The sequence below is a fragment of the Carassius auratus genome, unplaced genomic scaffold, assembly GCF_003368295.1.
Source record: "Carassius auratus strain Wakin unplaced genomic scaffold, ASM336829v1 scaf_tig00216379, whole genome shotgun sequence".
Taxonomy (NCBI): Eukaryota; Metazoa; Chordata; class Actinopteri; order Cypriniformes; family Cyprinidae; genus Carassius; species Carassius auratus.
The window spans coordinates 236859-260508 of NW_020528537.1; the positions used below are offsets into that span (position 1 = coordinate 236859).

At 37.7% G+C, this 23650-nt stretch overlaps 1 protein-coding gene across 1 annotated transcript; it reads right to left on the reverse strand.

Moving 5' to 3' along the window:
- Positions 1-667: 667 nt before the first annotated feature.
- Positions 668-4896, reverse strand: LOC113097711 (uncharacterized). The gene is made up of 4 exons (XM_026262972.1): positions 4108-4896; positions 3938-4007; positions 2563-2737; positions 668-827 (listed from the first exon to the last, which is right to left on the reverse strand). The coding sequence occupies exons 1-4, from the start codon at positions 4894-4896 to the stop codon at positions 668-670; spliced, it is 1194 nt and encodes a 397-aa protein (XP_026118757.1).
- Positions 4897-23650: the final 18754 nt, after the last annotated feature.

A 23650-nucleotide genomic window follows, 5' to 3' on the forward strand; every position in this document is an offset into this window, starting at 1 on the left:
TAACTGTGAGCTTGTTTCACATTCTGTAGATTATATCAGTAATGAAATCTCAGTTCACTTGCATTTCTGGCTAACAGCTGAAGTGTAGACTGATGCTATACCTACACTGTAAAAAATTTCCTGTAGAAATTACAGTAACTTACTGGCAGCAGTTTGCCAGTAACTTACTGTAACTTATACTTACAGTAAAAATACTGTATTCATATTAACAGTACTTTTTTAACTTGCTGTAAATGTATTTACAGTATAATATATTTTTACTGTAAAACAGTGTTAAGTTCTATTCTCTATTGATATATTTTAATATAATAAAAATATTACTTTGTTAAATTTACTTTAACTTGTTGTCCACTTTTACTATTTATTGTAAAACTGTACAAATTATTGTATTTCAACAGGTCTTAGTGGTAAAAACTATAAAAAGAAACAAAACACTGTTTAACTTCTTTTATTGATTTAATTGTTCAGTTGTAATACTTGAAATAACATTTTAATTCTTGCAGATTGTACTTTCAGCTTTCCAAAAACTTGAAAACATTTCATTTATACATAAGTTTCATATTAAGTGCAATTAAAAAAACCAGACATGAACAGATTCAGTCATAAGAACAATCTTAAAAATGTACAAATTCAGAAAACTCCTGTGAATGTATTTGGTCTTATTAGCTTAATAGTTTTGCCAGCTGAAATCCAGAAACTCCTTAATGAAGGAGGATACATGAGGGTTCAGGCCAGAGTTCTTCCTTTGCACCATCTTCCCACTTCTTTTGCTGACCTGGAACTTTGAGGAGCACTTGCTGTTGTCAGGGTTAATCCTCACGATGAACCTTTACATAACAGAAAAAAAATGTTAGATCATTTGATGTGAAAAATGTCTAACAAAACAACCAAATACTCACAACACAACCAAATACAGTAATGCACTAAAAATGGTACAGGACACAATGGAAATATTTCCAGGGGACCCCAATAAGTGAAGAAACCGGATGGGGCATGTTTAGTGCTCAATGTCTACTTTTTTTTCTTTCTTGCAAAACATACAGAGATGACATGTTTATGACATACAACTTTGTATACAATATACAAAATGTAAAAGAACATGAGGGTAAGATATTAATCTATACATCAGTAACATTGTAAAAAAAAATGTAATGTTATGTTTTCATAGGTAAGAAATGTTAGGTAATGTAGGGTCCAAAGATGAAACAGAAATTTTTAAAGTTGAGACACTCACACAGATAAATAAAGTTTTTGTATAAAATGTGTTTATTTCCAACAGTTATGTTATCAGCAATAATAAGACATTTATGTCCTAAGAACACCTATTTAGCTGATAGACACCATGCTGCTTTGTCATGAGAACATCCTAGGTCATGGCTCATTCACTCATTTCTAAATTAGTCCACTAAGACAGTTCAGTTGAAGCAGTGATTGATTAATTTTTGTAGTCCACGTAATGGATGACGTCGACTCGTCGTTGCAGCACTAGGGATTATGCTCAGTAATCTACTGCTTTTCCTGCAGTTCCTGGATGTCAATGTTGAATCTACTGTCAAAATGTAACCACTGAATTGGTGGAAGCGAATTTGTAAAGCGAAATAAAATGGACTGAAAATTGCCAGTTGAATATTATAGGTTGTATTTTTAAACAGTTTGAATATTTTGGAAGTTAAATATGAAAGGTGAATATGGATTTTTGAATTTGTATTAATGAAAATGTGTTTGAAATGTTTTGAATTTAAATATTAACATCTTAAATATACAACCATGTTGAATTGCAGCCAATAAAAATGCAAGCCTTGATGAAACAATGCATTAAAATGCAAGCACGGTTAATGCAATGCATATTTTTTCAAAATGGTGCAATTCAACAGGCTTTTTTTATTTCAAAAACATTTGGCATTACCGTAATTCCTCAAATAAAAAACCGGTAGTCAAAATAAACGCCGGGCCTCTTATAGTGCCGGGGGCGCGGTCAACACAGACAAATTAATGCCGGTCTTAAATAAAGGCCGGGGGAAAATTTTTGCAGCAGAGCCAGATAACAAACGTACACGCCCACTGCCGCATCGTTTCTCGTTCTCGAGTCAAGAACCGTTTGCATTGGTTTTCGGATCACCAGTACACTGAACCGAGAACCTGATGATACTGCGCATGTGTGATTCAGCATGAAGCAGACTGACACACAGAGCGTCTGAACTGATTCTTTTGGTGATTGATTCTGAACTGATTCTGTGCTAATGTTATGATCTCTGTCCACTGGAACTAATAAAAGCCTGCTTCAAATAAAAGCCTGTTCCTTTCTGCAGTTCAGGTAAATAAAGGCCCCAGCTTTTATTTTTTATTTGTTTTTTCTATTTGCATGCGTTTTCTCAAAGGGAAAGTTAACCCAAAAATTTTAACTCTGTCAATAATTAACAGAAACGAAAGCGTTGGGTCACAAACATTTTTCAAAAATATTTTATTTTGTGTTCCGCTGAATAAGTAAGTGATGACAGAACTTGGGTGGATTATCCCTTTAATGTTTACCTAATATTATGACATAGTGCAAATTGTACTTACCTCTGAATGAACTCCAAAGTAGTGGCTGCTTCCACTTGGTACTCGATGTTAAGCACATAATAGCAACCAAAGAGAACAGCAAACGCAGAGGAAAAATCTGGTAGGTCAGTCTCAGGAAAGATGACTTTGCCTTCAATTGACAGCATCCATTTTTTGCTGTGTAGAACTGAATCCCCTAAAAAAAAATAGTAATAAATTAATTTATAGTGCTTAACTTTGCAAAAACATTTCACATATGATTTTATCATTAGTTTAAAAGGATGGTTTAGTCACCCTTGTTATTCAAAACTTATTTGAGTAGATGTTAAAAGGTTAGTTCACCCAAAAATACAAATTCTGTCATTAATTACTCACCCGTAAGACTTTGTTCATCTTCAAAACACAAATGAGGTTATTTTTGATGAAATACAAGAGCTTTCTGACCTTCCTACCTTTCTGGGCCTTGAAAGTTGCAATGACGCTGTTGTCTATCGAGGGGTCAGAAAGCTCTAGGATTTCATCAAAAATATCCTAATTTGTGTTCTGAAGATGAAAAAAGTCTTACAGGTTTTTGAACAACATGAGGGTAAGTAATTACTGACATAATTAACATTTTTGGGTGAACTAACCTAAATCTTTAAGCAGAATGTTAAACATGGAAATCTATGAATAAAGCAACATTTTTGTTTTTAAAAACCATCCTAGAGCTGCACGATTCTGGATCAATTGAGATTTTTTTTGTTTCAAATATTATTCTCTCACGATTCTGAACGAAAACTAAAAATTATATATAATTTACTAGAGGTTCTAAATATTATTGCTTGCAGTGTGCAGTCCATTTAAAATGTTTAATTAATTTGAATTAATTATTTAAAAAAGAAATCTGTTTTAATGAATGCTTCAATGACGGATTAATAAATACACCACTTGATCAATTTACTGTTACAATGAATCGTTCAATCTTTTTGAATATATGATTCTATGTCAAATAACATTTTTCACTGTCACTAGTCCCCACCTAGTGGCAAAACATAAATGTTTTACTTTAAGTGTGAAGTTAGATTAAACAGCTGATTTGCTCTATTTTGATCATAATCTATAAACTTTTATCCCAGTACTTATAATTACAATATTTGTAACACTGAAATAATGATATTGTGTGGTTGAAAAGACTGCAGAGCTTTTTCTTACCTTAAATGACAACTACTTTCTCTACTTTCTCTACTTCAAGGGCAGCGCAAACGCAGATTTGAACGTTAAGATTTTAGTCAAAGGGTTGATAGACTCATCATTGACATTTATTTGTCTGAATCGCAATCACAATCTTTTACTGATTAATCGTGCAGCTCTAAACCATCTCTTAAACATTGCTAAATCATGTTGTAAAGGATCTTACCAAGCATGATCAGCCTTGGAGTAGAAGGAAGTGAAAGACTGGTCTCTGCATCTGTTGGGGTGGTTGTGACCTACACACACACACACACACACACACACACACACAAACACAAAAGTTTTACTAACTGTCAGTTACAAACATTTTTGAATATATAAATGGAAAAAACTCACATCTGCTAAAAAGAACAGTGATTCCTCCTTTTCTTTGAAGTGGGCCATCATTAACAGAACCGCTGCAAGGCCTGGGTCAACATCTCTGCCCTCTCTGTCGATGTCTTTGAGGACTGCTCTAACTTCTTTTCCCCACCTGGACTGAAGATTTTTGAAGAAGCAGAGAATCCTTTCCCCTTTGGTACAAAGGGAGTCCTTAAATCTGATGTCAGGATCAATCCCAGTCAGTTCCTTAAAATGAGCGCATAAGAATCTCTTCGTAAAGAGAAAAGGCCACCTTGCCTGAAGATCTGAGATACTGGGTGGAGGGCTGGCATTAATGCTGTGACGTTGTGCAATGTATGTCATTTTCATTAATTCCTGGACTTTGCTGCGCTCGGCTGCACGAGGTCCTTCTTGGGAAAATAGACTAAGAATCTCCTGTCTCTTTATCTCTAAAGAATCAAAGGTTTCCCTTTCAGGAAGTTCAGTAGGGTTCCAGTTCACACAACCATAGCTATCCAGTTTAGCGGATTTAGATGTTGAAGGTTGGCAATCATCCACTTCGTCTCCTGTTCGTTTAGGTTTTCTAAGTCGAGCCATTGTATTGTTCCGGTTAAGATGTTCCACCCTTGTCTTCAATTGACACAACAAAGAGTAATAACCACAACCAATTAACTCTCCTTCCTCTGTTTTGTCACTGAAACTGTTTGGATACTTATGGATGATTGACTGTGCAACTTCTGAACATTGCCGCTTGGTTGGATTTAAACACACCTCTCTGATTGAATCCACAATCACCCTAACCATGTGTCTCCTATCTGAGGCTTCAGGTCGCTTTCCTTGTGCAAGACATGTTCTTAAATTTGGTGTCATCTTACTCCAGGGTATTTGAAAATCTGACACCCATGCTGCACTTTGAACTGGGACTGGAGTGGATATTGGACTCTGATTTGTAACTTGACTGGATCCATGACACTGCACAGGGAATGTTGAAGAGTTGGGACGGTTGCTTGGCTGGGTAGTTAGAATATTTTCATTGCCTAAATGAAATATTGAACATAACAAATTTAACAGATGTAGTGTAGAAACGTGAAATTATGAGTATTCACTAACAGTAAATTAATTATTTGACAAATGTATATATTTCTACTTCATTGATCATGCTAAAAACCCACATAAGCTGTTTTTACTACTGTATATTACAAAACTAAATGAAATATTGAACATAAAAATTTAACGTATTTAACAGATGTAGTGTTGAAACATGACAAAGTTTTTACTAACAGAAAATTGATTATTTATCAAATATACATATTTCTACTTCACTGATAATGAATATGGCTTAAAACCCACATAAACAGTTTTTTTTTTTACAATTGTATATTATATTATATACAAATGACTAACCTCTGATTTTGAAAAAGTGAATTAATTTCCTGCAGTCTATTGGTGAAAGGAAGTCTTTGAGGTCATCTGATGTTAAATATTGGAGGTCATCGTCTGTTTTCACACCAATTCTAGTCAATTCTGATATAAGGTGGTTAAATTGATCATCATCCAGCATTGGGAGAACACCTCTAATGACGGCTTCCATCTTTTAGCTTCTTACCTAAGACAAACAGAGTGGTGAAGTGCAACAAAATTAGCATCAAATCGTTTGTATATTGGCAGAGGGTAATAGTCAGCTAGATTCTCTGCATTTACACATAAATAATGGGGACTTGACTCTTGTTGCAGAAAGTGTAAACCCAGATCAACAACTGGCACTGATTTACACTTTTCAACAACAAAGAATAATTTTGAGAAGTGTATCAGAATCATTTCAATTTTTCCGAATGTGTATACATCATCAGTTTGATCTACCACAAGAACCATTGACGTCTGGTACTTGGTTCCTTTGTATGTAGCAGTTAATGTTACAAAGGTGGAGTCATGAATGCCTTGCATCCTTACAGCTTCCTGAATGTGGGTGTTGTATAAGTGACTTCGAAACTCATCTGCTTCACCTACTTGCACATTTGGAGGAAAGATGGAGCCAGCACTCAAGTAGGCTTGCAATAGCTGATGTCTTTCAGCTAGTGTACTCCCAAGGTTTTTGAAATTTCGTAATTTTCTTGCACATTGTTTAAAATATGTGTGCTTGCTTTCAAACCGCAAACTCCATAGTCTAATCAGAGGTCCGAATTTAAGTGTGAGTTCAGGGTAGTGAAGTAAAAAATGATGTTTTGGTTTCAGCGGTGCATCTGGAAACAAGGTAGCTCTTAAGTGCACATATTCTTCAGTCAGACATTTCATGTAGGCTACTTGATCATGATGAATTTTTGGTGCACATATCATTTCAACAAGCTCCCTTAACTTCAAGCACAACTGCCAAATTTCATCATCAAGTGGATTTTTTATTCGATCCCCAATTAGTAATGGGAGCAATCGAAGCAGACACCAGTTCTGAGCTGCATGTCCTGTCAACTTTCCACCATCAGGTTTTATTTCACATGGCTTATTATTCATGTCACTTCCACAGAACTTAAAGCTAGATATGTTTCTGTTCAGCTGAACATAGCTGAAGTGTTTCCCTACAGTGACAAGCTGTTTTATGTACAAAGCCAGATCTGTTGAAACAACTCCTTCAAAAAGATCATGTGCCAAACACGGAGGAAGCCCAGGATCACACACATGAAAGTGTTTTAGGCAGTTGAACACAGAGTCAAACTTAACACCATCACACATTTCTTGCCCTTCAGACATTGCCACACTGTTTTGGTAACTTTGTTTTGTTCTTGTTGGACCTAAGTCTGTGCCCTTGCCTTCAAACATGTCTCTGTTTATAAGACAGTAACGGCAGAAATGTCTACTCTTACTGAAATTCTCAGTAAACCCTCCGATGCTATGTGACCCCAAATTATCTCCAACAATGGCAATCACTGCTCCCCTCACTGTCTCTCCATTCTCCAGTACAATTCCACTTTCCTCCATGTCCTTGAGATCACTCAAAAGAGGTGTGAAAACTTGTTGCTGCCCAAAAAACTTAAAATCTTCCTCTCTACAAAGCATGACCAATTGCATAGGATCAATAGATGATCTATTATGGGGAAAGATTTCTGAAAGTGTCAAGTACACAGCAACTAGTTTGTGTTTTTTTCTTCCAGAGCCAAGCGGATTAACTACCTCGAATGCATCTTGATATAAAATTAGAGACACTACTGATGAAGACTCTTTAAAAAGAGTGTTTTCTTTAAAATTTCTCCCATTCCTTATATCCTCAAGTACATGGGGATTTTGTGTTGTTTGTTCCTTGGCCTTATAATACTGCTCTTTAACAGATCCATTGTTCAGAAATGCCTTCAGAGTGTCTTTTACTGGTATGTACTGACAAAAGCGCTCTTTCCCTGATGCATCACAGCCTAGGTACACCTGCACAGGCTCCACATAATTGAAATGTTTTTTGAAAAAGGACTTCCGAGTCTGATCTGACTTAAAATATCCCTCATTATACATCTTAAGTAAGTTTTCTTTAGATAAACCACTTATTATTTCACTTATTTGACAGTCTGGAATTTTTAGCTTTGTCAATTCTTCATTAACTTTGGACAAGGTATGCATCATGCTATTTGTATGCACCTCCATGAACTCATCAATTAAAATCTGAATTGTTGTAGCTGGCAGAATCATTTTTGACTGCATCCTCAAATAAAATAAAGCCAAATTTGTCAGAAATTTGTCTTTGTCGAGCTGAATGGCTGAACTACTGTCTTGAAATTCCACATCATCAAAGTCTTCAGTATTCACAACATCTGGCACAGCAACAGAAATCTCAGTGATATCTGCACAAACAGATTTCTCTAAATCGTTTTTATGTTTTCTACTGAGGTGTGCTGAAAATGACGACTTCACTCGAAAATATTTTTTACAGCCAGTAATTGGACATTCAATTTTTTTGCCATCTCGAATATGCCATTTTAGATGTTCACAAAGACTGGCGAATTTGGTCGACACGAACGCACAGCCTTCAACACTGCATCTAGAATTCAGATCTTGCTGTTCTGATCTGTTCGGATTTTTTGCGGACTTTCTGTGTTTGCGGTAAATGTGAGACTGAAGGGCGGAGAGGCTTTGGAAAGTGCATGGGCATTCGGGAACTGCACACGAAAACCTGAAGTTCGCCGTGTTTTTATGCCCTTTGGCATGATTAATAAAGGCGTATAATGTCTCCACAGAGACGCCACAGTGTTTGCACAAGAACATTGCCGGTTTTACTCTAGCACTGTATGCATGACGTGCATTTATATGAGGTAACGTTAATCAGTTGTCAAGCGATAATAGCGGGAAAAACCCGACTGAATTAAAACTAAATCCACGAAAGCTTTGTTGTTCGGCCAACAGTCACATGAACACTCACCAGCTCCTGGCGTGGTCAAACCCAAGGCAGAAACCCGTTAATTTCCATATTTTGACGGTGAAACGTTCACAAAAGGGAAAGAAAGGAGAGAAATGTGAATGTTTGCACAGTTTCACCACAACTCTCTCTAGCTCGCTTCACAGCATAAATGTGAGGTGAATGCACTCCGTTAAGTGGCAGCATTAATTAGGGGCCAAGCACCGAAGGTGCGTAGGACCCTATTGTTTTTGTTGGCGTTCTTATTATTATTATTATTATTATTATTATTATTCTTCCGACTGGGGGTCTATGGCAGCCCATAGAACCGAATGCGGGAAAGTTGTAATGGTTTGACATTGTGATAGAGGACAGTGCCAACATTAAGTACACCAATTTTGGTGTGTCTAAGACATTCCCTCTTGCGCCACCAACTGTCCAAAATTTCACTTTCATTTTGTTAATAACTTTTTGACCGTAAGGCCAATCATCAAAATTCTTTTTTCATCTGATTTCTGAGCTCATGCCGATTCGATTGCACCCATCAAGTCATTTTCCATCATAGAAATGTGGCCGCCATTTTGAATTTTTTTTAAATCCTACTTTTTCGAACTCGTCCTAGACGGTTTGTCCGATTCACACGAAAATTGAACCAGATCATCTTCAGTCGGTGCTGACCAAAAGTTATGCAAATCAAATTGATTCGTCAAACCGTTTTCGATAGAAGCTCAAACAAATTTTATGTAACTCTTACAAAAACAGTCGTAAGGCTGTATCTCTGCAACGATTTATCATATTCAGACCAAAACCTGGTACATGTCATATCAAGCATGTCCTGAGGCTACTTGCTGCGTTTCGGCGCAGTGCCACCTACTGGTCCGGAGATATGAAAAATGGCTATTTTTGCTTATAACTTCTAAACAGTTTGTCCAAAAATCATAAAATTGGTCTTGTTAGATTCAGGGCAACATGCCGAATCGACTGATATCCAATTTTACAATTTTGGCCATTTTCACTGTCGGCCATTTTGAATTTTGTGCTAAAATGCTGTATTTTCAGAACGCATCAACAGATTGTTACGAAACATGGTATGGGTAATCAGCACAATGTCCTGAAGGAGTATGAGAAGTTTCGAAACAGCGCCACCTAGTGGTGATCTTCTTTTTTTAAATGCTTATAACTTTGGGTGTGGTCGATTTATTTTCACGAGACTCATCAAATTGGACTCCTGAAACCTTATTGAGTCCTACGATACCAAACATGCTAGGTTTCGCCTTACGGTTTGTGTAGCGTTGTGATTTAGCGCTTAAAAAACATTTGGCTATATCTTCGAAACCGCTTGTCTGATCGAGACGAAACCACCGTCAGAAGTTCGGAAACATAGGTCGATAGCTATACACCAATGCCCAAATGCAAAAATATTGATAGTAAGGGGTAGTAATATTCAATCAAAGTCAAGAGTCAGTCAATTTTTACGTGTTTTTCATGTAAATGTCTATAACTCTGAAGTGAATTGAGATATTTTCACCAAAATTGACACGCATATGTATGGGCTCACTCTGATGACACATAAAAAAAATGGTGGGACTGAGCCTCTTGGTGGCGCTATAATAGAACAAAACATGAAATTCTCATTGACTTCAATACAGTTTTGTGAAATAAAATGCTATACTAAACAAATGCATTTGTGTAATATTACGAAACTCAGAATGTGCCAACAACACCATCCCCTGAAGGTACTCAAAATATTTTGAAACAGTGCCACCTAGTGGTCAAAAGTTATAACTCAACTTACATAAAGGCTAATAACTTTTGAAAAGATCTGGCTATTGACATGACGCTGACCTTAATAGATTCCTTGAGTCAGGCCGAGAACATAGATACCAAGTTTTCCTTATTTGGCTGAACTTTCTGTCTGCCATTTTGATTAATGTTAAAAACCTACTTTTTCGAACTCCTCCTAGACCGTTAGTCAGACTTTCACCAAATTTGACGTGGATCACCTTCAGACCATGCTGGCAAAATGTTATGGATTTCGTGTCGATATACGAAACGGTTCTCATTTAGCGCATCAACGAATCTGCTGGAAGGGTTCCAAAATGCATTTGAGGCTGTATCTCTGCAAAGCTTTGACATATTTGCACCAAACTTTGTATGTGTCATCGTCACCTCACACTGACCATTCCAAACTAATTTGGTAACAGCGACACCTATTGGTTACACGTGATTAGCCAATAAATCCTATTACTAGTTGTTGTGTTTATTGTTTTCAAGCCATTTTGCCTAAAATAATCTTAAAAATGTTTGTATTACTCATTCCTGCCATTCGTCTGAAGCTTGCTTCTGTAGTGCTTGGCCCCGTTATTGCTGCTTGCAGCTATATTTTTATTTTATTTTTTTGTTAAACCAAAGAAATAATATATGTAAAGTAAAAGGAGGAATATACACACCTTAGCATCTGAATAGATCTTCTCGCATCTGTGTCTTCCTTTTCTTCTTTCTCCAAGCGGGAAATAAAAGCTTTTCTGTGATTGGTCAGGTTTCGCGCTCATTTTTTTTACTGTATTTAGATTTACAGTAAATTAAAAATACTGTATTTTAGTGGCGCCAAGAGGATATTTCCCATAATGTTACTTTAAAATACAGTAACATGCTGTATAACTGTCCTACAGTAAAATACAGTTCATTTTACAGTCAAATACTGTTCAATTTACAGAAATTTCTAACAGTGTATTTTTCAGTCCTATAGGTTTGGTGAAATATATGCAATAAAATTCAAAATGTTAAACTATATCAAATGTTCTTAAAAATATCAACATCAGACTTGACAACTTTGTAATCACTCAACAACTAATATTTAAGCTAAATACATGTTTAGATATTTAGACAAAAAATAAAGATATACTACAATATTTCAGGGGACTGTGCTGTTGAGGACAGTAACTTCATTCCACATTGTTTTAATAAAAGTAGATCAATTATTAAGACTATCATGACAACTCGCAGTTGCAGCCGCGTGTTCCCCATGTCAAACCTTTTGGTCAGATGAATACATAAAGTGAAACGTGTCTGTGTGTTGGTGTCTAAACTGGTCGAAAACATGTCCCTTTCAATTAATTAACTGCCTGTGATTTGTGATTTATTTACTGGAGTGATGTTTAGAGACCCAGACAAAGGAAATAGTGTCTGTCGCATCCTTGACTTTTAATGTCTAACTTTATGTGGAATAGATGGGATTGTATTACGTGTAACAGAAATGACAAGACTCATTTTCAAGTTGAGGGAGGGGGCTATTATGTGTCTTTTTTTTGCACAGGTAGACAGGATCGTAGGCAGGTCAGAAAATACAACCAAAAAGGATATCACACTTTTAGTTTTAAACACTCATCCAGAACGAATATCCTTTTATTTATGTTTTATGCTGTAGTTGTTCATAAATTCCTATGAACATACACTCCATGTTTGACCCCAATCATGTCGGCAGGACCGCAATTTTACAGTTAAACTCCGCGCACGCGGAACAGCTGCGGGATCTCGATCTGCTACGGAGGCCTTCACCATCACCGACCCCCACTACTGCACCTAGCCCGGATACCTCCGCGCTTCCCCCTCTTCTGCTTCCTCTCACACCGCTTGTGCCGCCTCCGCTGCGGGCGAGATGCAGTAGTGGGGGTCGGTGATGGTGAAGGCCTCCGTAGCAGATCGAGATCCCTCAGCTGTTCCGCGTGCGCGGAGTTTAACTGTAAAAATGCGGTCCTGCCGACATCGAGCAGAAACTTGCGACTGTATTTGCGCTTACAGACAGGTAGACGCGACGACAACGTACAAAAACACTGCGACTCACAAGACAAAAAACACGAAAACACCGTTCTGTCGGGACAGAGAGAAGCCGCTGCGTGTGGACGCGCCGCCATCTTAATCGGTAAGTAACTTTGTGAAGTTGCACTAAAAGAAATATCTCAAAGAGGAAGACTGTTACTAAATTTCTTAATTTTCATTTATTCCTATTATGATGACAGCTCACAAAGAGGAGTCTTCACCTAAAAACATACACAGCCCAAAAAACAACAACAAACTGAATGACCATGCAAAATCCTGACAATATGTCTAAATATAGGGGTTTATGAAAAAAAGTCTGTCAAAGATATTGTGATTTTTAGAACAGTATACTGTGTCACTTGCCACATAATTCATTTCCAGTTTATTAGGGTCAAAAGGAAATTATGTTAATAGTTTAAAAATCCTCAGCTTGTACTTCTCTTCCATGCTGAAAATCCCAGATTCTGGTGCTTTTAATCTTTTAGTAAATCATTTAAAATGACATGATACCTACAATTGGTCAGAATGAATACAACTACTTGGTTAGCATAAAGCTTCATCTGTATCCCCAAAACAATGTTTTGTTTTCTAGATATGGAAATCTACACCAATAAAGGTTTAGTGAACATTAGAAAACAACATGCAATCTTTGTGATTGTTAAACACCTCGGATAGATAATTTGAAACGTAGATCTGTCATATGATAAAAGTTTCATACATTTAAAAAGTTTCCTGAAGTAAAAATTGTGTTTGTCACAAACACATCCAAAGAGTTTTCCGTTCATATGAGAAAAACATTTGGCCGCATTAATGATTTAAAAAAAAATAATATTCTGTTCATGAGGCTATTTGAAAGAAATTACAGAATAAAACCAGTTTAATTTAAAGTCAATAGACCACATGTCTTACTTTAGTGACACGATGTGTTTAAACTTTTAAACGTTTAAAATCTGTGTGTCAATATTTTACTGAGAATCTTTAAGTGTAATTTATATTTGTACTTTACATTTCACATAATATCTGTTGGCTGGATTAAAATGAATACATTTCTTAAATAACAACAAAATTAAACAATGTGTACGATTTTGCCTGTAATGTTGTTTAATGAATTTCAGAAATTGTCAATATTTTCCTATGAGGTAGGTTTAGGTAAAGCATTGGGTGTATGGAGATAGTAGTTTGTAAAGTTTTAAAAACCATTATGCATATGGGGAGTAATGGTCTTCTCAAATGCTTTGATATTTTCTCTAAGACATTAACATTTAGCCCATAGATCAGATTAACGTGTTTGGATGTCTTTCAACCTAAAACAAAAGTACAACCCCAAAAACATGACACAGTTTTGTCTTCCACCACTAAAAGCTAGACGCCCTGGCACCTTACTGCTCAGAAGGTGAGAGACCTTAACATATAGTCTATAGATCAGACCATGGTGAGGTGTCTGCATAAACACTATTGTACCGGCCCCAAAAGTCAGGAAGGAGACATTTGAGGAAAAGGTGAAAGAATAATTAGAAGATTTTAGACTAGTTAGGACATTCATATGATAAGTTACATCCTGACTAACTTTTCAATACATGTTTGATAGTGACAGCCTGGGTAGCACATTGCAAACCAAATACACAACAGCACAGTCAGCAGACAGGGGGCTGTCTGGGAACAACTTCATTCACAGATGGGCAAGTGGACTGCATGGATCTCATTTTTAACTCCTGTAAGTTCTCTTAGAACTTTGTTGTTTTATTTCTTAAACTTATGTACTGCTCCTTCATTCGCATTCATGAGTGGAAGATGAGCTGGAGCTCTTAGGGCCTAAAAAGAACATGTCCAGACATAACACTTTTCAGAAGCCTGGATAGATTAGATAGTTGCTGCCTCAGACAATTGTTCACCATTTTGATCTGTTGACCACCCATTGATGACAATAGGGATAAATGTTTGGAAGAGTCTTTCATTCCAATACAAAAGAGTGTGTTCCCTATCATCTCATTCATTCTTGTTCTTGTTCAAAGGTGTGTAACGACCAGAATGCTTGAAGGACCACCCTAGATTGCTCTTCATACCACATGGTAAATCCTGATGACTGAATTATATTCTGATCGCAAAATGGCCGCTGCCATAAAACATCAAGGAACAGGACGCCAGAGGTTCTCAATTTGACACCTCCGTTCACAAACATCAAGAAAACAGGAACAGGATGCCAGAGGTTCTCAGTTTGACACCTGGAGGTCATAAACATCAAGGAAAACAGGAACAGGAACTAGACGTCACACGTGTCAGTTTGATATCTGGGGTCATAATTCATAGGGGGCGGGACAACGGGGTCATAAATCAATCACTTTTGAAAGGTAGTCCCCTATATTTCTTCTCGCGACATACCTGTGCTATCAGAGGAAACCTTTTGAATTACAATTTTTTTTTTAAAGATACTAAATACATGTTATTTGGATTATATAATTTAAAAATTTGAAGTAAAAACAGAACTGTCCTATTTTACCTTTGTAAATGTTCCCTTAAGACATAACCAACTGTGTTTAGGAGAATACTGCATAGACAATTATTCTGAGATGATTTTGTTTGTATGTGTTCATTCAGAATTAAGGATACATGAAATAGTAATCAATTCAGTGTAAGCGCATTGTCTGAAACGCTGCTCTCAGCGCATCTTTTGAATGAGTGCGCGCAAGCTCCAAATGCTGTTTGAAAGCTATATAGAATGATTGACAGCTGGGAAGGGAAGATGAGTTTCCGTGAACTTGAATTAAACAATGTCAATATTCTTCTGTTACTTTACCTCACATTAAGCTATGGCTTTAGATTACTTTTAAGCAATAAATCATTGACTTCTGAAGGATCACGCTACACTGAAATTATCGCGAGAGGCCTGATCTTTTGACTGAGTTTTGTCGACAGCCTGTGCCAGCATTAAATGTGACGCAGATGGCCACCTCGTTAATTTCTAGCCCAGAAAAAACCTGCAGTATTTTCTGTTTTTATTCATGTTAAGTCCTACACTAGACATAAACCCTTAAACACCCAGCTGATCATCACCATATGATTTCCACTTAGATTGCCCAGAAATGAGCTGTGTAATGCTGGCTAAGTTAACTAACTTAGCTATGGCAATGGACATTTTTGGCAAACAACGCTTTCCCGCTTCAGTAACGTTATACGGGTTTACTACACACCCACCAACTAACGAAAATACGATATGAGCTGTGAACCAAAGTGATTTATTAAATAATTTTACCATTTGGTGTTCTGGTAAGGTGAACTGGTGAGGGAAAACACTATGGTATTGTTAAATTTGCAGACCACGGTCAATTTGTTGCTGTCAAGAACTAAAATTTAACGTCCTTCATTTAGAATTTAAAATTAAAAAGATAAACTCACCTTCCACGGATATTTACTGTTCTTCAGCACGAGCTCGCGTAATGACCCCTGTTGCCAGCTTCGCTAACTCAAAATGGCATCAACTTTGTTTCACAACTCTGTGTTTCACGGTATTTGCTCTGTATCGCCCCTCCCCCCAACATTAATGTACAGCCACGAGTTAAATTAACAGGTAAATTACAAGTACTTAACATAATGTATAACTTTGTTTAATTTTCTAAAACTTGTACACTTGAGTATCCACAACTTTAAAATTACAGTTGGAGTTAAAGACAAGAAGTTAATTTAATCTAAGGGGGCTTTCATGTTTTATAGTGTATGAGAAGTGAAGACAGAAGACAATATTATGACTAATATGTATAACACCTATAAGTGAACTCAAGACTGTATCACTGTACACTCACAGATAAACCGAAGCTGACTCTGACTGTAAAACCCCAGAGTTCAGTGTTTACTGGAGACACAGTTACTCTGAGTTGTGATGTGGGACAGTTAACTGGATGGACAATTCACTGGACAAAAGACTCAAACCCTGAATCCATGGCTTATGCAACTAAAACAATCAAGTCTGTGAGAGACTCTGATGAAGGAGAATACAGGTGCAGAGCACAACGAGTAAACTACTACAGCGAGTTCAGTAATACAGTTACGATTACAGTAACAGGTCAGTGCTCTCTTACTTTCTATACATTTCAGTGGAAGGCGACTTGATGTGATTGCAATAATCATGAAAACTACATACATTTACAATGCACTGCCGCTTCAGTTAAATATGGAAGGATTTTCCGCACTATTTTCAAATGGAATTGCAAATTGTGTTTGGGAAACCTGAAGAGAGACTGACAGAAGCCAAACAGAGACCAGAATGCCTTCCAATAACGAGACATGAACTGGGGACCCCGATCCGTAACAATGTGCACTGGAATTCCACGGATCCTTACAACATTTTGAAGAACAATGTCAGCAGTTTCTTTAGCAGAAGGAAGTTTAGGTAACGGAATAAAATGTGCAGCTTTAGAGAAGCGGTCCACCACCACCAATACAACAGTGTTACCTTCAGATACTGGCAAACCTGTGATAAAATCCATGGATACATGAGACCAGGGACGTTGAGGGATTGGCAATGGGTGTAGAAGACCGGCAGGGCACTAATAAGAAGACTTATGTTGAGCACAGACTGGGCAGGCTTGTACAAAAGATTGGACCTCTCTTGACAACTCTGGCCACCAAAACAGTCTTTGAGTAAAATCTTATGTCCTCTCTACTCCTGGATGTCCAGCCAGGGACGAGGCATGACCCCACTGAAGGACCTCAGATCTTGCTCCCTTGGGAACAAACAAGCATCCTGCTGGAACCTCATCAGGAATGTTCACTCGCTAAGGTCCCCACACACCCTAGCGAGCCTTGGCTTTTAATGTTAATTCAGGGCAGGAAGAGCGCATGTGGCCAGAACCTCCACAGTAGAAACAACGACCCTCTCTCTCTCTTTAGGTGATAGGCGAGTTCTGCCCAGCTGCATTGGTTCTTCCTCTGTCTGTTGGTTGAGATTAACATTTTCTGGAACATTTGTAGTTGATAACATGTGCATGACTTGGGGAGAGCAACGTTCTCTTCTCCTCTCATGAAAATGGTTATCAATGCAGGTGGCCAAGGTTATGAGTTCCTCCAGACTTGAACCCCAGTCTCTACTAGCTAATTCATCCTTCACATCTTCAGAAAGGCCACGGTAGAAGGTTGAGAGAAGAGCCTCTGAATCCCATTTACTCTCAGAAGCCAGAGTACGGAACTCAATGGCATAATCAGCCACAGATTGATGCCCCTGGTGTAGGTCAAGCAACCTTCTTGCTGCTTCACGGCCACTGACTGAATGGTCGAACACCTGTTGGAGAGTCTCTGTGAACACCTTTAGATCTGAGCAAATGGGGGACTGTTGTCTCCAAAGAGCTGAGGCCCAATCCAGGGCACGACCACACAACAGGGATATTATATATGCAATATTTGCCTTCTCAGAAGCAAAGGAAGAGGGTTGGAGTTCAAAAATCGAAGAGACTTGAGTCAGGAAACCCTTACAGGTACGGGCTTGCGATCATTGCACTGAGGGGCTTGGGTTCCTGGGAAATTGGTGCTGCTATTGGTGGAGGATCTGGGGCTGGTGCTGCCACAGGTTCTCGAGGCAAGTGGGCTTGTAGTTGTTGCAGAGATTCCCCAATCTGGTTAACAGTATCTGTCAGCCTCTGTAGCTGTGATTCATGTGTTCCAAGCAATACTCCCTGTTTGCTAAGGGCTCCATGAATCTGTTCAGCCTCTGCTGGGTCCATCATTTTGCTGCCTCAGTCTTGCTGTCAAGCCCAATGCTCTAGCCACTACATCACAGAGCACTGCAGAAAACTAAATAAAACCTGAGAGGTTTCTGTTCCTCCATTAAAGGTCCAGGAAACCAAAACTCAGAAGATCCAAAAACCATGTGAAGATGTGAATAAAAGTCTAAATTACAATCTGTTTATCATATAAAGTGATCATATTTCTAGTCACTATGTTTTTGTCTTTCCTCACAGATTTCCCCAGATCTACACTGACTGTGACTCCAGACAGTCCTGTATTCACTGGAGAGACAGTCAATCTGAAGTGTGTGATTGAGTCTCACAGTAACTGGAGATATGAGTGGTATAAAGACACAGACAGTGTAATGTTACAGACGTCTGATCGTTACACTGTAAACGGAGACACTCTCACTATCAGAGGAGTACTTACATCAGATCAGGGTCAGTACTGGTGTAGAGGGCAGAGAGATGAGAGACCAAACTCATCACAGGACAGTAACCGAATACATCTGTCTGTTAATGGTGAGTAAATCATGTGATAAATACTTACCTGTTTAAAATGACAATATACTCATAAAACTTGGGGATCCCCATAAAAGTTTCTGAAAGTCTAGTGTTGCTCAATGTGTTTGTGACTCTGTCTGTCAGGTTCAGGTCAGATTTCTGTCTTCAGCATCCTCAGTTTGCTTCTGGCAGCTTGTCCGTATCTGCTGTCCACAGTCGTGCTGCTGTTCAAATGTTACAGAGCAAGAGGTAACACTTCTGTCTGATCCGTCTCTCTCCATCTCAGTCACTTTTACCAATGATTCACATTCACTGACAGACAGCCCTTTATTCTTCATCAATCAATCAATCACCTTTATTTATATAGTGCTTTAAACAAAATACATTGCGTCAAAGCACTGAACAACATTCATTTGGAAAACAGTGTCTCAATAATGCAAAATGATAGTTAAAGGCAGTTCATCATTGAATTCAGTTATGTCATCTCTGTTCAGTTTAAATAGTGTCTGTGCATTTATTTGCAATCAAGTCAATGATATCGCTGTAGATGAAGTGACCCCAACTAAGCAAGCCAGAGGCGACAGCGGCAAGGAACCGAAACTCCATCGGTGACAGAATGGAGAAAAAACCTTGGGAGAAACCAGGCTCAGTTGGGGGGCCAGTTCTCCTCTGACCAGACGAAACCAGTAGTTCAATTCCAGGCTGCAGCAAAGTCAGATTGTGCAGAAGAATCATCTGTTTCCTGTGGTCTTGTCCTGGTGGTCCTCTGAGACAAGGTCTTTACAGGGGATCTGTATCTGGGGCTCTAGTTGTCCTGGTCTCCGCTGTCTTTCAGGGCAGTAGAGGTCCTTTCTAGGTGCTGATCCACCATCTGGTCTGGATACGTACTGGATCCGGGTGACTGCAGTGACCCTCTGATCTGGATACAGACTGGATCTGGTGGCCACGGTGACCTCGGAACAAGAGAGAAACAGACAAATATTAGCGTAGATGCCATTCTTCTAATGATGTAGCAAGTACATCAGGTGTTATGTGAAGTGTTTCCGGTTCCGGTTTACCTAATTAATGCAGCCTAAAAATCCTTTAACGGATTTGGATATTAAAAGCATATTAGTATGTTATGTGTAAGCCAGGTTAAAGAGATGGGTCTTTAATCTAGATTTAAACTGCAAGAGTGTGTCTGCCTCCCGAACAATGTTAGGTAGGTTATTCCAGAGTTTAGGCGCCAAATAGGAAAAGGATCTGCCGCCCGCAGTTGATTTTGATATTCTAGGTATTATCAAATTGCCTGAGTTTTGAGAACGTAGCGGACGTAGAGGAGTATAATGTAAAAGGAGCTCATTCAAATACTTCATATATATGTTATAAATCAGTATTTACAACAGACGATGCTCATTCATAAGCAGTAGCTGCAGTGGAAGCAAAACAGAAAGGCGTGTCTGTGTTCTTGTTTTTGTGACATATCAGGACACAACTCTGTATAATGACATTGGTATGACACAGGTATTACAAGGAGAGGGTGACTTATGAGGACAAAACCCATGCTCCCATTTTTCAAAACACTTATAAATCATACAGAATGAGTTTTTTTGAGAAAGTAAAAAAGCACAAAGTTTCCTGTGAGAGTAAGGGTTAGGTGTAGGGTTGGTGAAGGGGCCATAGAATATACAGTTTGTACAGTATAAAAACCATTACGCCTATGGGATTTCCCCACTGTAAAAACAAACGTGTGTGTGTGTGTGTGTGTCAGTGTCACAGTTACATCTACTGAAGACTAAAGCCAGTACGCTGTAACAGAGGAACAAACTTCAACCTGATTTCATCCATTCTTCAAACCGCGTGCAGAGTCTCAGGATGCTGGAGTCTCAGACTGAAGGAAACTCACAAGACTAACAGACACACATTCACACTCTCACACATGCGGACCATTTAGTGTTTCTGATTCTCCTGGGGCCTCACGTATACAAGGTTATGTAGATTTCATCATAAATGTGTGTGTACACACAAAAGCGAGATTTTGTGTATGTACAAAAGTTTTTAGATTTATCAATCTCGCGTACACCAGAACCTGTGAAATTTATTTTTGTAATAACCAGTCAGCTGAAAATTGTACGTACATGAATCTCCACCCTGTCTCCTCCTGAAATAGCCATATATGGAGCTTATAACTCCAATTTTTTTTTTTATGAATAACATAATCTGCATATCATTTCCATTCATATTTCATCCACATGGCAACATGTTTAACACTGTAAAGAGTAAAGGGTAAAACACAGAAAATATGAGATACATACTATAAATGCATTTTGAGACATCACATTTCTATTCAAATTTATGCAATTTTGCCTATAAAATAAAAATATATTTTACAACTGAGTCAATAACAAAACATTTTGAAAATAAAACGTGCATATCTTACAGTTTCTTCTAATTCTATCTTTTAAATTTGTCACAGTATTGGGAAGATCATGAAAGCGGTTCTCATTAGTCTGCTGTCTGTGTGTGACACAGCTGTGAACAGAGCTTCTAGAGTACTGTCATCAAACCTGTTCAAACCAGACAACGCACTGTATGATCAACGACTGCATCCTTGTGTCTGTCGTTACGTCTCTGTTCCAGAGCCATCAGACCAATCAAGTTCACATCAGTCATCATTATTCACACTAAACTATTCTCTCAGTACATGAGATTTGTTATACAATTTAGAGCAGAATTGTGTTGTGCCAAGCAATCCTCACTCTGGTTAAAACATTAAATCACAAACCAAAGGAAAACTGTTCGAAAGAGGCACATCCACTGCAAATATTTGTGTTTAAGTTCATATAAAAAGTCATAATTTCATGAAATGTCAGTGTGTATCTTCATTATTGAGAATGTCATATTTAATCTAAATGTGTGTCAAATGTTAAACAGACTTTAAAATCATTCTGTTTGCTTCATTATTTCACTCACTCCAGTCAAAGAGTGTGTACAGATGGTATAGTGTCTGTACGGTTCACACATATTTACACCTGGTTTATTTTTATGAATCATGATATGTTTGTGGAGAATTGTGTTTATACATCAGTCCTCTGTACTGTAGAAACCAAAGCAACACACAGAGAACACAAAGTCTTCACAGAAAGACCTATTGCTCTTCCTCTACTCCAGAAAGAGTTTTTAATGTGTCCGTCAGTTCCACTAGAAACTATTGAAAAATGTTCTTTAAAGACATTCAGAGAACAAACAAAACTGTTAAATAAATATCAATCCATTTTACTGCAGTTGATCAGTTCTTCTACAGACCCACGGATGAGAAATGTTCAAACTAATGGCATTTCAGACCAGAGATGATTTATTCAGTTTTAACCTGATTGTGAATAAAAGCTGAGACAGAGACATCAATAATATCTGATATATGAACATTTTACTGAATGTGAGGAACAGGTTCATTATAACACTTTAAGTGAACAGACCTCCAGAGATAAGACTAACAACAGTTATGTGATGTCAAATTACATCTTCACGTTTTTTATTTTTTTATTTGTTTATGATGCATTTTGTTTCTTTTTTTTAGAATATATATATATATTTTTTTTGTTTAGAAAAAATAATAATAATAACCTTGTCTATGTCTTCTGTCATCTAAATGATATTATACTGTTTTTAACAAATAAAAGGGCTTTATACTTTTACTGGACTGAAGCGATTTTACCTGTTTATCCAAACATAATTGTATTTTATTTTCTCAATAATTATTGTATTGTATTGCATTACATGTTTTGAAACTAAAGAGCTGTAATATAAACTATTAAATCTCATCTTACTAAGACATTGAGTGACAGAGTGACAACTGATATTTATCAGCATTACACCTAATTGCATATTTTTACTCAGTTTATGCCTTGGATTAATTATAATTTCATAATTTAAACATTTATTTTAGAATTTAACAGGTTAATATATATATATATATATATATATATATATATATATATATATATATATATATATATATATATATATATATATATATATAGTGTTTGATAAGATGAGACGAATGTATAATTGTAATTATAATATATATCTAATAATATTATCTAATACACATTCCTTATTCCATTAGCAGATATAAACCATAAGCCTAGCCGACTGCTCAGCTGAGGCGAGCCTCTTGAAGATTATTAGGACCGTTCAGTTCCAGATGAATGTTACTCACAGATTAATTACTCACCCAGACAGCAAGCAGTTTCGGCCCAGATTTGGCCCACATTTGGGCCACATTTGGCATGGATTTCATGCGGGCCAGATGTGGTCTGGTTCTGGGCTGAAACTGCTTGCTGTCTGGGCGCAGACTCTTCTTTTAATAAAGGTTTAACGCATCACCATTCATAATGGCTTCACTTTATTAATATTAAAGCCCCTCAGACAGCTGCTCTCAGAACTGACTTTAAAATCCAAAACCCAGCGAGACTAAATCAAATCATTAAAACATAGAAACAGAAATATCTGAAACACTGGACACAAGCAACAGCTCAGCAAAGTAAACTAGAACGCTATATGTCTCTAAACAGAGAATATACATTGTCAGACCCTAAACTAAGGAAAGTCCTGAGCATGTCCAGACTCAGTGACCATAACCTCAAACAGAGACAGACAGAGACAGACCTGGACACAGAAGAAGACAGATTGTGTCCACACTGCACACAACATCAAGTGGAAACACAACTGCACTTTTTAACAACATGCCCAAATTATACACAGATTAGAGAGGCATTCTTCCCCCAATTCACAAACCAGCATGAAGACTTCAAGCAGATACAACAAAAGGACAAACTGCTGCACATTCTGGAGAAACCTCAACAAGCTCGAACCTGCTGCAAAGTACAAGTCCTGCCACTATAAAAGAACAAGCAGGAGAACGTCTCCGGTTACTATCGTAACCTCGGTTCCCTGAGAGGCGGGAACGAGACATTACGTCAGCTAAGACGTATATGGGAACTCTTCCCTTCTCCACTTTCACTGAAATCTTATTGGCTAACGCCAGCTGGGGACAGCTGGCCAATTGACGCGAAGCATGCAAATACTGACAGGTCAGCGGGCAGTATAAAATGCTTGGGCGCAAAAATTACGTCAGAATCACGACTGAACGCTAGCACAGCTGATCAAACGG

Excerpts from the sequence above, each read along its gene's own strand:
- LOC113097711 (XM_026262972.1), bottom strand. The coding sequence starts at position 4,896 with ATGGTTAGGGTGATTGTGGATTCAATCAGAGAGGTGTGTTTAAATCCA. Across the intron at positions 4,008-4,107 it reads CACTGTTCTTTTTAGCAGAT|GTCACAACCACCCCAACAGA; the intron begins GTGAGTTTTTTC and ends GTGTGTGTGTAG. Across the intron at positions 828-2,562 it reads ACTTTGGAGTTCATTCAGAG|GTTCATCGTGAGGATTAACC; the intron begins GTAAGTACAATT and ends TGTTATGTAAAG.